A 13,266-nucleotide genomic window follows, 5' to 3' on the forward strand; every position below is an offset into this window, starting at 1 on the left:
ATAGCTGAAACATGCTGAAACTTGATTCATATAAAAACAAATGTCATGGTATCGATGTTTCTGGTCTCTGCAGGTAGTTCTCTACTGACTGCAGTAGATATCAGGAGCAAAACTTCCTTAAGAATTTGTTCAGCTGTTGGTTCAGTAGCAAAATAAGGGTCTAGGCTAATGCCTAGATGTATGCATCTCACCATTTTTTTTGAATTTGAAATAATCTGTTGCTCACTGTTAGCGTTGCCACCATTAAGTTCTGACTGTGTGTATACAGTTCAATTAAAGCAATACAAAGCCAGCTTAACAGGTAGAGTCAGTTTCCTACTGAAAACTTTCAAAACAGACAGAAAATGACAGTAAGTGCTCACACTTAAGGAATATGTCAATTTGTTTTTGAGACTCAGGCCATAAGTTTAAGTACACATTATGTGTTCTGTGTCAGGCTGCAGAGAAGTTTTAACTTCTTACTGGATGGCAACTTTTTTCAGAGTGTATTTCCTCCCTGTACCCTTCAGTCTTTTGGGTTTTGGGTTTGTTTTTTTTTCTTGTCAGAAAATTGATTATCTGCTCTTCACCTGGTAGTGTTCCTCTTGCTGAACCTGGTGCCACATGTGTCATTATGATGAACCATAAATTATAAAAAGAATGCAAGCAAACAAAAAAACCCCACAACCCAAAACAACAAAAAATGCCCCACACCAAAACACCAAACTGATGCTAAAATTGCTTCTACCTCTTGCAGTCACAGTTTTTAATTGTGACTTCTGTAGGTTCTGGGAGATGCATGTTTCCTGTCTGCAAATGGTATCCTTAGAACTTACTGTATCTTTACTTCAAAGCCACTGGAGAACAGGATATGGAGACTAATGTCCTGGGGGTAGCTGGTGATGGGGCGATGTCTACAAACAGGCTTGCGACAGGCAGTAAGAGCTAGAAAGAAGAATAGGGTGTAGTGCAGGGAATTCTGTGCAAAGAAGGCACGAAAGATAAATACAGACTTTCACTTTGCTATGTCTCTGTTGGAGGTACTCTGGGAAGGATTGCATTGGATGAACACCAAGTTTTGTTAGGGCATATTCTTTTATTTTTTTAAACCAGAAGTTGTTTTACTCGTAAGTAAATTTAGCAATCTCGGCCTTTCTGTTAAGTTTGAAAAACATTCTACACATACAGAATATTTCCGACTTCTTTCTAAATGTAGGGATCCTTGCTGCTGTATCTCGAGCCGTATCTAAAAACTAAAGTAAGGAGGATGGGGGGAAGCCTGTTTAGAAAACTGGCTTTATTTTCAGATGTACAGAATGATCTAAGGGCTTAATTTCAAGAAGAAAAGTTTAGTCATATATGTAACCCTATTGACAGTCCTTCTATCAAAGGAAAAAAAAAAAAAAAACCAAACAAAAAAGTTGCTTGTGTTATTAAGATACTTTTAGAGTGTGCAGGTAAAAGCAACATTATTCTCAACAGGTGTTACATACAGCCCAAAATCCTTGGCTTTCTGATTAATAACAGAAAATGTGATGGAGAGCCACATGCAACTACAGTTGACTCAGTGATATCTGGATAGGTTTGGGAACTGATGGGTTGTTTGTATTCATATTAAGATAAAGTTCTTTGATCTGGTTTTATTTTATTGGGCCAGGTTGAAGAGGGTACATGTATATAGAACAGAGTCAAATGGGTTAGTCCACCAAAGGCTTTTTAAACTCTTGTAGTTTGATGGTGAAGTCCTGTTACGATAAAAAGGAAATGCCATGCTCTTTGTTATTGGGATTTGTGTTCTGTTTTCAGATTACATCTTTTATTCATACAAATTTATTTTATCTTTTGTAGGAAAGAATTAATACTGTCTGGCACTTTAAATCCACTTAAAGATTTGCATCTTGGAAAACTGGCGTTAACCAAGTTTCCAAAGAGTCCAGAAACATGGATTCATAGGTTTGTTTCCATTGCCTTCTGTTGCCTCCCCAAACTTAAATGGTTTTCCTAGTTGTTTTTTTTTTTTTTCCTGTGCTTGGGTTAAGAAGAGCCACAGATGAAGGAGGACATCTAGAAATATAGCAGATTCTTTGAGCCCCTCAGTGTAAAATACTATGCTTTGGCTTTTGAAGATACCTGGCTATACTTTACACTTAGAACCAAAATCATACACACCTTTTTTGCTGCGTTTTTTTAAAATAAACTTTGGAGGTGGGATAAATTTTCTTAAAGGTTTGTCATGTCTTGCAGCACCCAAAATTCTCAGCCTGAGAATTCTGATTCCACCAATAGTAAGTATTTGAGTATTGTGGGTTTCTCCCTATTTCCCTCCTCCAACTTACTACTATATTGCTTGTCTACAGGCATTTCAGAAAGAATGAATCTGTAAAAGCTAATCTTTATAACCAAAGCTGGGTTCTTTTCCATTCTGATGCTGGTCTTTTTGGTTTGGTGAATTCATTTTCATCATTTTTTAACGCAAGCAATGTCATTTAGTCACCACCACTAAGTATTAAGACAAGTATTAAAACAGAGCACATTTTTGGAAATTACCCAGAATTACTCAAACTCACCAAGGTAACCATCTCGGTCATGACTGAGTGTACATAAAATGCCTGTAGCACAGCTGAGTGAAGTGTAGATCCACTGCTCAACTTTGTGGAAAAAGAAAAAAATTAAAATCTTGGTATGTGTGCGATTCCCCCCCACCATTACGTATTTTTGTAGGATAACTCATCCTTTTGTAGACAGCCTTAAAGTTATTTGAATGTAAAATATCAGGAAGCCATTCGCAATGTTTGCGTTTCGCATGTCCAGCATTAGGACAACCATAAAGTTGATACCCCATTAGGGGATTCATGCTCTATAAAAAACATAAACAAAGCTTCAGTCTTACTGATACGAATGAATTTTTGGATGAGAGAGTTGTTGGTGAACTCTTCTTTGTGAGTGCATGAGCTTAAAATTCTCAAAGTTAACCTAGAATAACCTGGAATATTCCTAGGAGTTTCTTAACTTATATGCATCTACTTAATTTCTCCTAATTTCTTTCTTAGTAGCATTGATATAGCAACAACATTGATGGATTTCTGCTATATTGATTTTTAATTTTGTTGTTCTTCAACTGCTTTTCATAATTTCCATGCTACTGACTCATGCTGCTTGATTGCTTTCTGTGAAGCAAAAGGAGTATGCAGAAATAATGGGGAAAAAATCTTGCAGTTTGTCATGGTTTAGCCTTTCCTATAAGGTAGCTAACACTGGAAAACTAAGATTTTTTTTTTTTGCATGTAACTAGTGCTGAACTTGGTGCCATCCTTGTCATTATGGTGATCAATACATTTTTATGAAATTAGTCAGAATGGTGGGTTCTTAATATTTATTTACATCTTAGAAATAATAAGAAACTCTGTCTATAACTTCTGTGTACTCTTAAATTAGGAGTATTTTAATAATGCTGCAATTTGTTGTTGTTTCTCATATTTGCCTAAACCAGAAAAGTATATTTGAGGATGTTTGTACAGTTTTTTGGCTTGAATTTGGATGTGATGACCATGATTGATACATGTTAAAAAACAAGATATGCAAAACTTTTTTTTCCGCATCAGTTCAATCAGATCAATTTAGCGATTGATCTTCTGTTTTCTGTTCCCCCATGATACCATATTTCAGACAACTGCAAAAAACCAGAACGAGGCAATTATAAAATTCAGTAAAACATATCCAAATTTTTTTTATCTTATGCATGACAAATACACTCACTAAAGATACCAAAATACCTGTCATACATTTTGCCGTATGGCCTTTTGCTCTACGTTTTGGAGGGTTTCAGATAGATCTTGTGCATACACAGTCAGTATATCTATTGGTTGCGCAATTGTCACTGACTAATCCTGCTTTAATTTGCAGTAATTCCAGGAACTGCAATAGTAACAGGAACATGCATACAGTGACAGAAAAAATCAGATTTCTTTTCTCCAAATTTACTGGAGAAAAAAGTTCTCTTAAAAACTTCCAAAGTAATACCATGATACTCAACAGGTACCAAAAATACATTTTAAATTTTCTGAGGTTGTGCTTGTCTGTCTTTCCTTCCATGCAAAAAGCCTAGAAAGTAGCTTGGATTTGATTTTATAATTTTTTTTCTTTTGTTGTAGCCACAGAGACTATAAAGTTTGTGTTTTTACACATGCTCCTGTATATATAGTCCTTATTTGAATTCCTTATTTTATAAAAAATCCTCATTTTAAGAAACTGAAATAATTTTAGGATCAAAATAATTTTTCTTTTAATCATTTTACTTGGAAGTCAATATTAATAAAGTAATATTTATCTTTTTGTTAAAGAGATTACTCTCTACGTATTTAACTTTTGTCGCTAGACATTTTTAGAATTTCCCATTTCTTGCAAATCTACTGACTTGAAGTGAGAAAAATACTAGATGGTGATGTTTGGATCACAGACATCTTTAAAAAGCAAAAATTAAGTCTTCAAAATTACTGAATTTCATAAAATAAAATTACACAACAGTCAATAAGCATGATTGGTTTGGCTACATCTTTAGGTAAAACGAGTATTATATGGGAAGCCAGAGTATGGACACTGGCTACAGTCCACTGCTTGTGATTTTTGCTGAGAAGCACAGTCAGTTTAAAAATTGCATTTTTATAAATTATCTTTAGTATTTTCTTCCAGTACTTTAAGTCTTTTTTGAAATAATTAAGACAAAAAGACAGTGTAAATACCAATGAACAAGAATATTACATATGTTATCAAATAAGAGAAAAAGCAGGTGGATTATCAATTTTTTTAACATTATTTGGCTTATCTATTTTTTATGTTTTTTATATATATGCAATTTTATATATAAAATTGCAAAATAGAATTATCATGTTAAAGTATTTATTTTATTTATTGATATCTTTTAACAAGCAGTAATACCTTTCTGAAAGTAGCAATTAATTTATTTTTGAACCCATGTGAGCCAGTACAAAACAGAAAAATCTCTGTGTTCCAGACTGGAGGATGTCCAGCTTCCCAGAGCGTTCCACATAGGCCCATTGCAAGTCTCTTGACATGTGCTGCTGCGTGGAAGTCTACACTTCTGTGACCTTTTTTTGTAGGACCCTTTTGTGTAGGTTCTGCAGATACACATTTTCTTGTGGCATTGAGGACATCTCTCAAAATACTCATCGAAAAATACTACTAAAATGCCACTAAAAGTCAGTCCAAAGTGGAATTAAAAAGCCATGTAGGAATCTGTGCTTATCTCAGTCACTTCAAATCAAATATGTATAATTCATCAGTAAAAACATTTTTTTATTATTATTATACCTATAGCCCCGGAAATCATAAGTCTTTTGCACTTTCTGCTGGTCATGTACAGAAACTATTTTGGCTTGCCGTGTGCAGCCAAATGTAAAAAATACTCACAAAGCACAGTTAAATTTTTTTTCATGTAATCACTTTTTTTCTGTCTCATTTTGGAGACTTTATTTCAGTGCTATACAAGTCTTTGAAGGAGGAGCTCATTAGAAACCTCATGCAGACAGTTCTTGCGTTTTTTGTCATAAATTTGCTGTTCCTTTCTGTTTTCTTTTAGTATGCTGGAAGTAGCTATGACTGCCTATAGTGAGCAAACAAAAAAATGTAGCTAGAGTTAAATTATTTTGGAGTGTGATCATAAGTCATAGCTTTCAGCATGGGAAGAGTTCAGATGGTTTTGTTCACTACTTTTTCTTATTCATCATCTAGTTACAGTGTAGTTCAGGTAATTGAAATATCAGAAAGGCTTGACTGATTTATATAAATGAAAAAGAATTTTTTCTCTTCAAATTGCTCTCTCACCATTAACACTGTACATCATTTAACCAGACGATGGGTGCTGCAACAACTAATTCAGGAAAACTCCTTGCCCAGTCCTGTGACTAAAGGAAACTTGGGAGCAGCACCTGTGCAGAGAATTCACCGAATAGTGCAGGAGGAAATGAATGTCTGCTCTGAAGCTGCGGGGAGATATCCAAGCAACTACAACGCCTGGTCCCATCGCATCTGGGTTTTACAGCATTTGGGAAAGCTGACCGTCAAGGTATAATACAATAGCAAATAAAGTCTTAAATTTCCTCGTTTAAAAAAAAGTAAAACGTTGGTTTGCCAAGCAGATCCTATGACATGGGTGGAGAATATATTAACTTAGCATTCGTAGCTAAGAATGTTTTAAAACAACAGGCAAATTATTGCAGAAAGTATGTTTTGCATTTTCTTGCCAGTGTAGGCAGGTTCTGCTCCGAGAAAGAACAGATTTTTCATGTCCATGTACAAAGTTCTCTTGTTCTCTTGGTACTTAGTGTTAATAAACCAGTGACAGGAAGATATATGGACTGTGAGAGCTGAAAAAAAGAAGGGACAACTGAAAATAATTTTTCTAGCACTAATCTTGAAAATCCTAATAGAGAAAAAGATAATATATGTAATACTATTTTGATAATGTCATGCAATGTCTTGTTTTGGTACACTTATTCATCTTATCTGTGCTTTCAGAATATTGAAGAATTAAGTAAAGACAGCAGGAAAAATCTGAGAAAGCATGTGCCCTGAATGTGCGTGTAACTAGTTTCTTCAGCTCCAACAGTATTTTTTGGCAGCATTTAAACTGATCAAGCTATTTCAGCTCCAGCAGGGACATCTTAATGCGGTGGTGAATATTTCAGATCACGTGGTAGTATCTAAAACATTGAGGCCTGCAGCAAATTGAATTAGTTAATGTGAGGTGGTCTAAAATTATACAGGCAGTTTTGTAATACTGTGGTTTCTAGGTGAATTTCTTGTGAATATTAGGCTGATACAGTGATACATGACTTACACTTTTAATGGCAGCCACTGCATTATGCCTTCCTGTAAATGCATAGGGGAGGGAGAAATTTAGTGGAGGTTGTTGAGTCAGTATAGCTGTTATTTTTATGTCTGATGGGCCAGCTAATCCTAGTAATTGATACTGTTTTGCTGATGTTTCCTGTTAATTGTCACCTGAGGAACTTTAAAAATAGCTGCATCAGATTGGTAGTATATAGGAAGTATGTTCCAGACTCCATAAAGGAGGCAGCCCAGAATTTGGACTTATCTGCCCAGCAAATTAATATGAAAAGGTAGTTATGGAAAACTCAGGAGAGCTACAGGATTGGGATAGTTTGGAGGTTAGAAATTAGGATTAGAGGTCTATGCTAATAGGAAACAGGGACTTTCAAATAAGTCTTTAATAGCTTTATTAAAAGGGGGGAGGGGGGGAGTTAACACTGTTAATTGAAACTCAAATAATTTTATGCTTAGTTAACAGTAGTTTGAAGATCAAGATAATGGCCTGAGTGCTTTTTGCACTTGCTATTCCTTACTAATTTAAATAAACAGAAATAATTGCATTGTGATAGGAATAACTATTCTCAGAGCTGGAATTATTCTGGTGGGTTTATTCATAAGCAGTTGTCAATGGTTTGTGTGACGTTACAAGCATGCCCGTGAAGGAGGTGTTTTAAATTTGTTCTGTCACTCCCAAGTCCATTTGCCTTGCCCAACATCCCAGTTCCCGTACTGGTCTTCTTTTTAGACTGATTACTAAGGAAGTGATCATTTTCTCTAGTTTAGTCCAGCTGGCTTTCATTACCTTTAGCAAAATTTGACTGGTGCTGCTATTCCTCAAGCAATGTGTTTAATCCATTGGGAAATCTCCATGTTGACTCTAGGTTTTTTTTCATGACACCACCAGTGCTCTCTTCAGATGGCCTAGCAGAAGGTGTTTGGAATGGAGGAAAGTTAGGAAAAAGTGTGGAATATAAAAGATATTTAGAATCTTGAGATAAAATTTGTGTCTAGGTAACTTTAAAAGCCAAAATTAGAAAGTGATTATTTGCAAGATGTGATGTGAGGGGGGAAAAAAACAAATACCGAGGAGGACAGGAAAAAACAGACATTACAGATTTTCACAAAAATATACAGATTGGTTTCTTGCTTGATGTCTCGCTTTGCACCTTCAGCCAATTGTGTGTTTGAATATCTGAAAAGAATGGTCAATTTCACCAAGATGTAAGACTGGAACTGTGCTGCAAAAATTAGCAGATAAAACAGTCACTGTGATTCTACAGCCATTTAGTTCTTAACAAGGTTGCCCCAAATTAGAGTACCCTTTATTATCTAGGGCCACATTTTTGCTATAATACAAATTTTGCCTGTAGTTTGAATTAGTTTTTATTACGATGTACAAGGAAACAGAGGCCCAGAAACGTAATGTGTATGTTGTATTGTCATTGAAATAAGACTTCTCAAAACAGGTTTATTATTTATGAAACTGTTGGCCTGCTTTGGAGGATTTGAGGGGGTAGGTTATTTGGTAGGATATGTGGGGGGTTTTTTTCCTGTGGTTTGGTAATCCTAATGCTTCTGCACACTGGTTCTCAGTTCAGACTCTGGGAAAAGGATACAAAATTCTAGAGGAGAAGATTTTGACCCTGTAGGAAGATTTTCTCATAGAATATAGATATTTCTTCTTTCTTACACTAGGGAGTAAAAAACATTATCTTGTCTGAATATAGAAATCTCAGTTTGTTTTTCCTGCAGAGTGAACCACGTTAGCAAGTTTACGTAGTGTTTGAGTAGTGTTCATTAATACCAAGTAAGGATTTGTCAAGCATAGATTGTTCCAAACCAATCTATCTTTCTGGTATTGGAGTACTTGCCTCAGAAAAGGACAAGAAAGCTTGACTCCAGTTTTCTCATGTGACAGTCAGTTAGCTAACGGGGGAAAAACATGGGCTCCAGACACCTACTAGGAGGTGGGTGTGTAATTAGTTGGAGAACCAGAGTAAGAGAGTAATATCAGTACAGGCTGTTAAAATTCATACACATCATGATGTGCAGAGAAAGCATGCAGGTACAAAACCAGCATATAGCTCAGCAAGGATGGCCAAACTTTTTTGTTTTCTTCAGATAGGAATACTCAGCTTCATAATTACAGGATGGAGAGTGACTGATCAGGCCCTACAATTAAAAAATAAATAAATAAATAAATAAAAACAGAAAAACCCAAACAAAAACAAGCAAAGAAACAGGTGGTGGGGTGATTGTCATGAGGCAACACCTCTCTTGTGTGATGCCCAGAAGACAGAAGTCTCTTCATAAGACACGAAGTAATTGTTCCTGTAGACATCCCCAGTAACGCCTTGGCTTTTCTCTGATGACTGGACCTCCAAAAGTACCTGTCTTTTGTGTGAGTGGACATTGCCATATTTATTTGCGTAATCCTTAAAAGCTTTGATCATCCTTAAAAGATTTTTACCCCAGATACAGTTCCTTTTCATTTCTGCAGTGTCCTGGTCCAGGGAGGAAATTTTGGGCTGTGGTTTACAGTGGGTAAGCACATTAAAGCAAGCACAGGGTCAGGGGAGGTATAAGAGGGGAGTGCAGACCCGGAGATGACGTAAAGGTCACTGAGCGCCTATGTCCTTTTCTGGAGCAGAATGCCAGTTCCATGGTACTCAGCTCACCACCAAAGGTAGAAAAGGGCCTTCTGTAAGACGTTGTCGAGAGTGGGGAGGGAGGTGTTTTTATTATCATTTCCTCTTTGCTTCACAGATGAATGGCAAAGGGCTTGTGCCTTTCTGTGTGGAAATGGAGAAAACTGGCTTGGTAAGAATGAACCTTGGTTGGAATTCAGGTGTTAGCTGGCTTTTTGTTTTACCTCCAGTTGTTTGAAGCATCTTCCACTGTTACTCTGAGATTCCTAGAGGAAAGGCTTTGTTTTTTGTAGAACTCGGGAGGTTTAGTGTCAATATTCTGTCTTTCTGTTCTAAAAGAGGTTTTCTAGTTCAGGTAAGGAATGATGATCATTCCTCTTCTGCAGGGAGTTAAAGTGCGTAATTACAATGTTCCCCTGTAACTGTGTAGCTTATAAACATATCAGGTAAATGAATAAGATTATTCTGAGATCTAAGTTGGACATACTGTGTGTAGGATCAGTTCCAGTTGAATAAAAACTGGTCTGATTTTTCTGATGTCACCCCTTGAGCCTCACGTTTTTAATAGGCCTTTAAATTCTAATGTTCAGAAATTTAAAATAGTAATCTCAGCTCTGCTGAGAAAAGGGAAGCTGATCTTGTGGTTTCAAGTGCAGAACTGGAGATGTGGAGTTTTAGCCCCCTTACGAATCCCATGCATGGGCTGTTATTTAATCGTGCCCTTCAGTTTGCTGATCTGTAAAAGGAAGACGATACTGGTATCTTCTGTCAAGACCTAAAGAAGCATGTTGAGCAGCTTGGGTAGAAGGTGCTATTTATGTCATTTGTATTTGCTGTTAATATCTTTTAGAACAGATGCACCACAAAGAAGGTGTGTAACTAGCCTTGCCGCATTTCCATGATTTTCTTTGTGGGAGGCTGTGCCTCCTGTGCTGCAGAAGAAAAAAGAAAGACTTGTGCCTATGAAAGTTGCTTTGCATCAACTGGTCCTGCTAAGTGATGTAGGTAACTTAGAAAAAAAGATTAAAAGCAAGAATATACCAGTAAGGTTATATCCAAAGTCTTTAGAAGTAGAACGAAAAAACTAATTTTGATCTCTTTGAAGAGTTTAAACTGCAGAGGAGGAGCAATGTGAAGAAATAGGTTAAAGTCCTTCAGGAACTACAACTGTTAGTTTTTAATAGAGAATGTAAAGTAAAAGAAACTTTGGCCAGTAGCCAAACTTGCCCATTTTCCTAGAAATTAATTTTGAAGGTTTAAAATCATTCAGAATTAAGACAAAATTCACAGGTGCCAGCAGTGTTACAAATATAGCTGCAGTCACCAGTGTAAGTATTTACCAGAGTTATTGTGAAAGCCTTTCTGGGAGTTCACCAGTTACCAAGTCAAGCAACTTAACTATGGACAAATAGTTTTGTATTCTACAGGCTCTAGAATATAGGAATTCTTGTATTCCGCAGGAACATAATGTTAGTGGTTGACATTCTTTCGTGGAAAATGGAAGTGTAAATTACTTTAAGGCCTCTTTTTTTGTTGTTTTTCAGCAGCTCACCCACCCTCTGGCACCCATAATGCACTAGGCAAAAATTTAAATACTTCTAATATCCATGTAGTTTGGTATACATTCTATCTCGTCTAAAATAGTCTTTATTCCTAACCATTTTGAGATTCTTAAACCGCTCTGTATTTCTCGTTATAAGTGGTTTGGGTTTTTTTTCTCCTCACCCTGTGGGAAGGTTTCTGAGACACCTACCTCTCCAGAGTTCGGAAGAAGTATAATTTCTTTTGTGCAGGGATGGCAAAATACTTTTCACCACCTGATGGAAAAGACTCAGTGATTATTTCATTTTTCTGTGTGTGTTCTTAAACCATTAGCATGGTGGCTGAAATCCTGAGGAGAGGTTACCTTAATACAGAAACAGTGGTGGTAAATTCCTCCTTATACTGGTTGATAACTGTCGCTGCTTTTTGTTTCAGGTTCTCCTTGATGAACTTTCATCCACTAAATATTGGGTATCCATGCATGTGTCAGACCATAGTGGATTTCACTACCGCCAGTTCTTACTCAAGTCCTTGATAGGCAGAACTGTGACTGACAGTAATGTACTGGTACAAAATCAAATGGTAAATGAGCAAAACCCTAGCCTTCAAAAGGAGGAGAGTGCAGGGGCAGAAGCTGCCTGTGTGAAGGAGCAGAGCGTGGATCTCCCCTGCTGTTTAGAAAAAGAGTTGGAGCTCTGCACTGAACTGATTGATACTTACCCAGGGCATGAAACCTTGTGGTGTCATAGGTAAGAGGACTTGGTCAACAGAGCATCCTTCTGATTTGTGGATTATTCTTTGCCTGACATTTCCAGACAAATTGTTGTTCTGATTTTAAAAGGTACCGCTCAATAAAAGATTTCTAAGCTACTTAAGCCTTTGGAAAACATTCAAGAGCATAATCAGAGCTATTGAATGGAAAATTTGATTGGGCTTAAGTATCTTGTTGACTCTTATGTATCTTGAGCTCCACTTGTCCCTATAGGTTGTGCAAGAGACACAAGATACTGTTAAACAGCCTCCTCACACTTAAATTTTTAAAGGGCAAAAAATAGGCAGAAGATGGATCAGCTGCAGAAAACCCCACTTTGCCAGCCGGCTGTATGTACCTGACTAGGTAATAAAAAGTTTGCCAAAGTGACACTGAGCCCTTTTTTGTAGAGTGTGAGCAGTGGCAGCAGATTTTTTGTGTTTGTGGGGCAGGCTGGTGGGATGGCAAATGAATAGAAGCAGTTCAGCAATATCAGTAGATTATTTTCAGTGCATGACTTCTTTTTTTTTTTTCTTTCTTTTTTTTTCTTCCTTCCTTTTCCTCTGAAGAAGGTGTGTGTTCTACCTTCAGCACCACCTAAGCAACAAAATTCCTCTTCTGAGTGCAGTGGTATCTGTGGACAGCAGTGATGAAACTCTGAATAATTCTCACCACAGTCCTGCGACAAGTAACGTGCCACAAGCTATGGATGTTGATGGTTTCAATGAATCAAGAAGCAAACAAGGTTATACCCAAGAAACAAAACGCCTGAAGCGTGCTCCTCTGCAGGACTCTTTTGGTCCACAAATGGAATACCAGTTCATTGATAAAGTATTATCAACTTGTAGGGATGCAGACCAAGCCAGGTTTGCAACTGCTTATCGGAAATGGTTAGTTACTTTTTTAGGTCAGTGAAGGAAGAGTTTAAAGCCTTCAGGGTTCTTCTTTTAGTGCAATATTCTCTTTTCAGACACAAATGCATGTCTTGGTTGCAAGTGTTAGCTAACCATATGTTTCTCTCTCTTTTAATGGTCAGTCCTAAAGTTCATATTCAGAGTAGAAGCCTGTCACTTTATTAAATAACTGGCATACCTTTTTATTAAGCAAATGCAGTGTGTTCTTTAATCTTTTAAAAAAATCACTCTGTGTCAGCTTCCTACCATGCCATTTTCTTATTTTTTAACTTCTGCATTAAGGTGGACTCTGAATCATTTGGCTTTAAAAAAAAAAAAAGTCTGAAATGCTTTTGAAACAGCGTGTCTGGAAAAAGAATAGGAGGATCTATCAGTTACCAGCTAAACCTGTTTACAGGTTGTTCCTCTTTACTATAGTGGCATCTTGCTAATACCTTATTGGATTCAGACTATATTTGGTGAGTGCTATTACTTTTGTATTAGCAACCTTTGCTAGAACACCAGACTGCAGTGTTTCTTTCTCAAGGCTCCAGTAACAGTATCGGAGCCATGCTTTTTACTATTGTAACTGGGGTTTTGTTTG

At 36.8% G+C, this 13,266-nt stretch overlaps 1 protein-coding gene across 1 annotated transcript in view; it reads left to right on the forward strand.

The window, feature by feature from the left end:
* PTAR1 (protein prenyltransferase alpha subunit repeat containing 1) overlaps positions 1–12,812 on the forward strand; it is a gene marked incomplete at its 5' end in the record, with an annotated part of 26,540 nt that extends 13,728 nt beyond the window's left edge. The window contains 4 exon segments of the mRNA XM_010292561.1: positions 1,828–1,932; positions 5,848–6,061; positions 11,454–11,767; positions 12,339–12,812. Of these exon segments, the coding sequence (XP_010290863.1) occupies positions 1,828–1,932; positions 5,848–6,061; positions 11,454–11,767; positions 12,339–12,684 (979 nt within the window).
* Positions 12,813–13,266: the final 454 nt, after the last annotated feature.

The sequence above is a fragment of the Phaethon lepturus genome, unplaced genomic scaffold, assembly GCF_000687285.1.
Source record: "Phaethon lepturus isolate BGI_N335 unplaced genomic scaffold, ASM68728v1 scaffold6368, whole genome shotgun sequence".
Taxonomy (NCBI): domain Eukaryota; kingdom Metazoa; phylum Chordata; class Aves; order Phaethontiformes; family Phaethontidae; genus Phaethon; species Phaethon lepturus.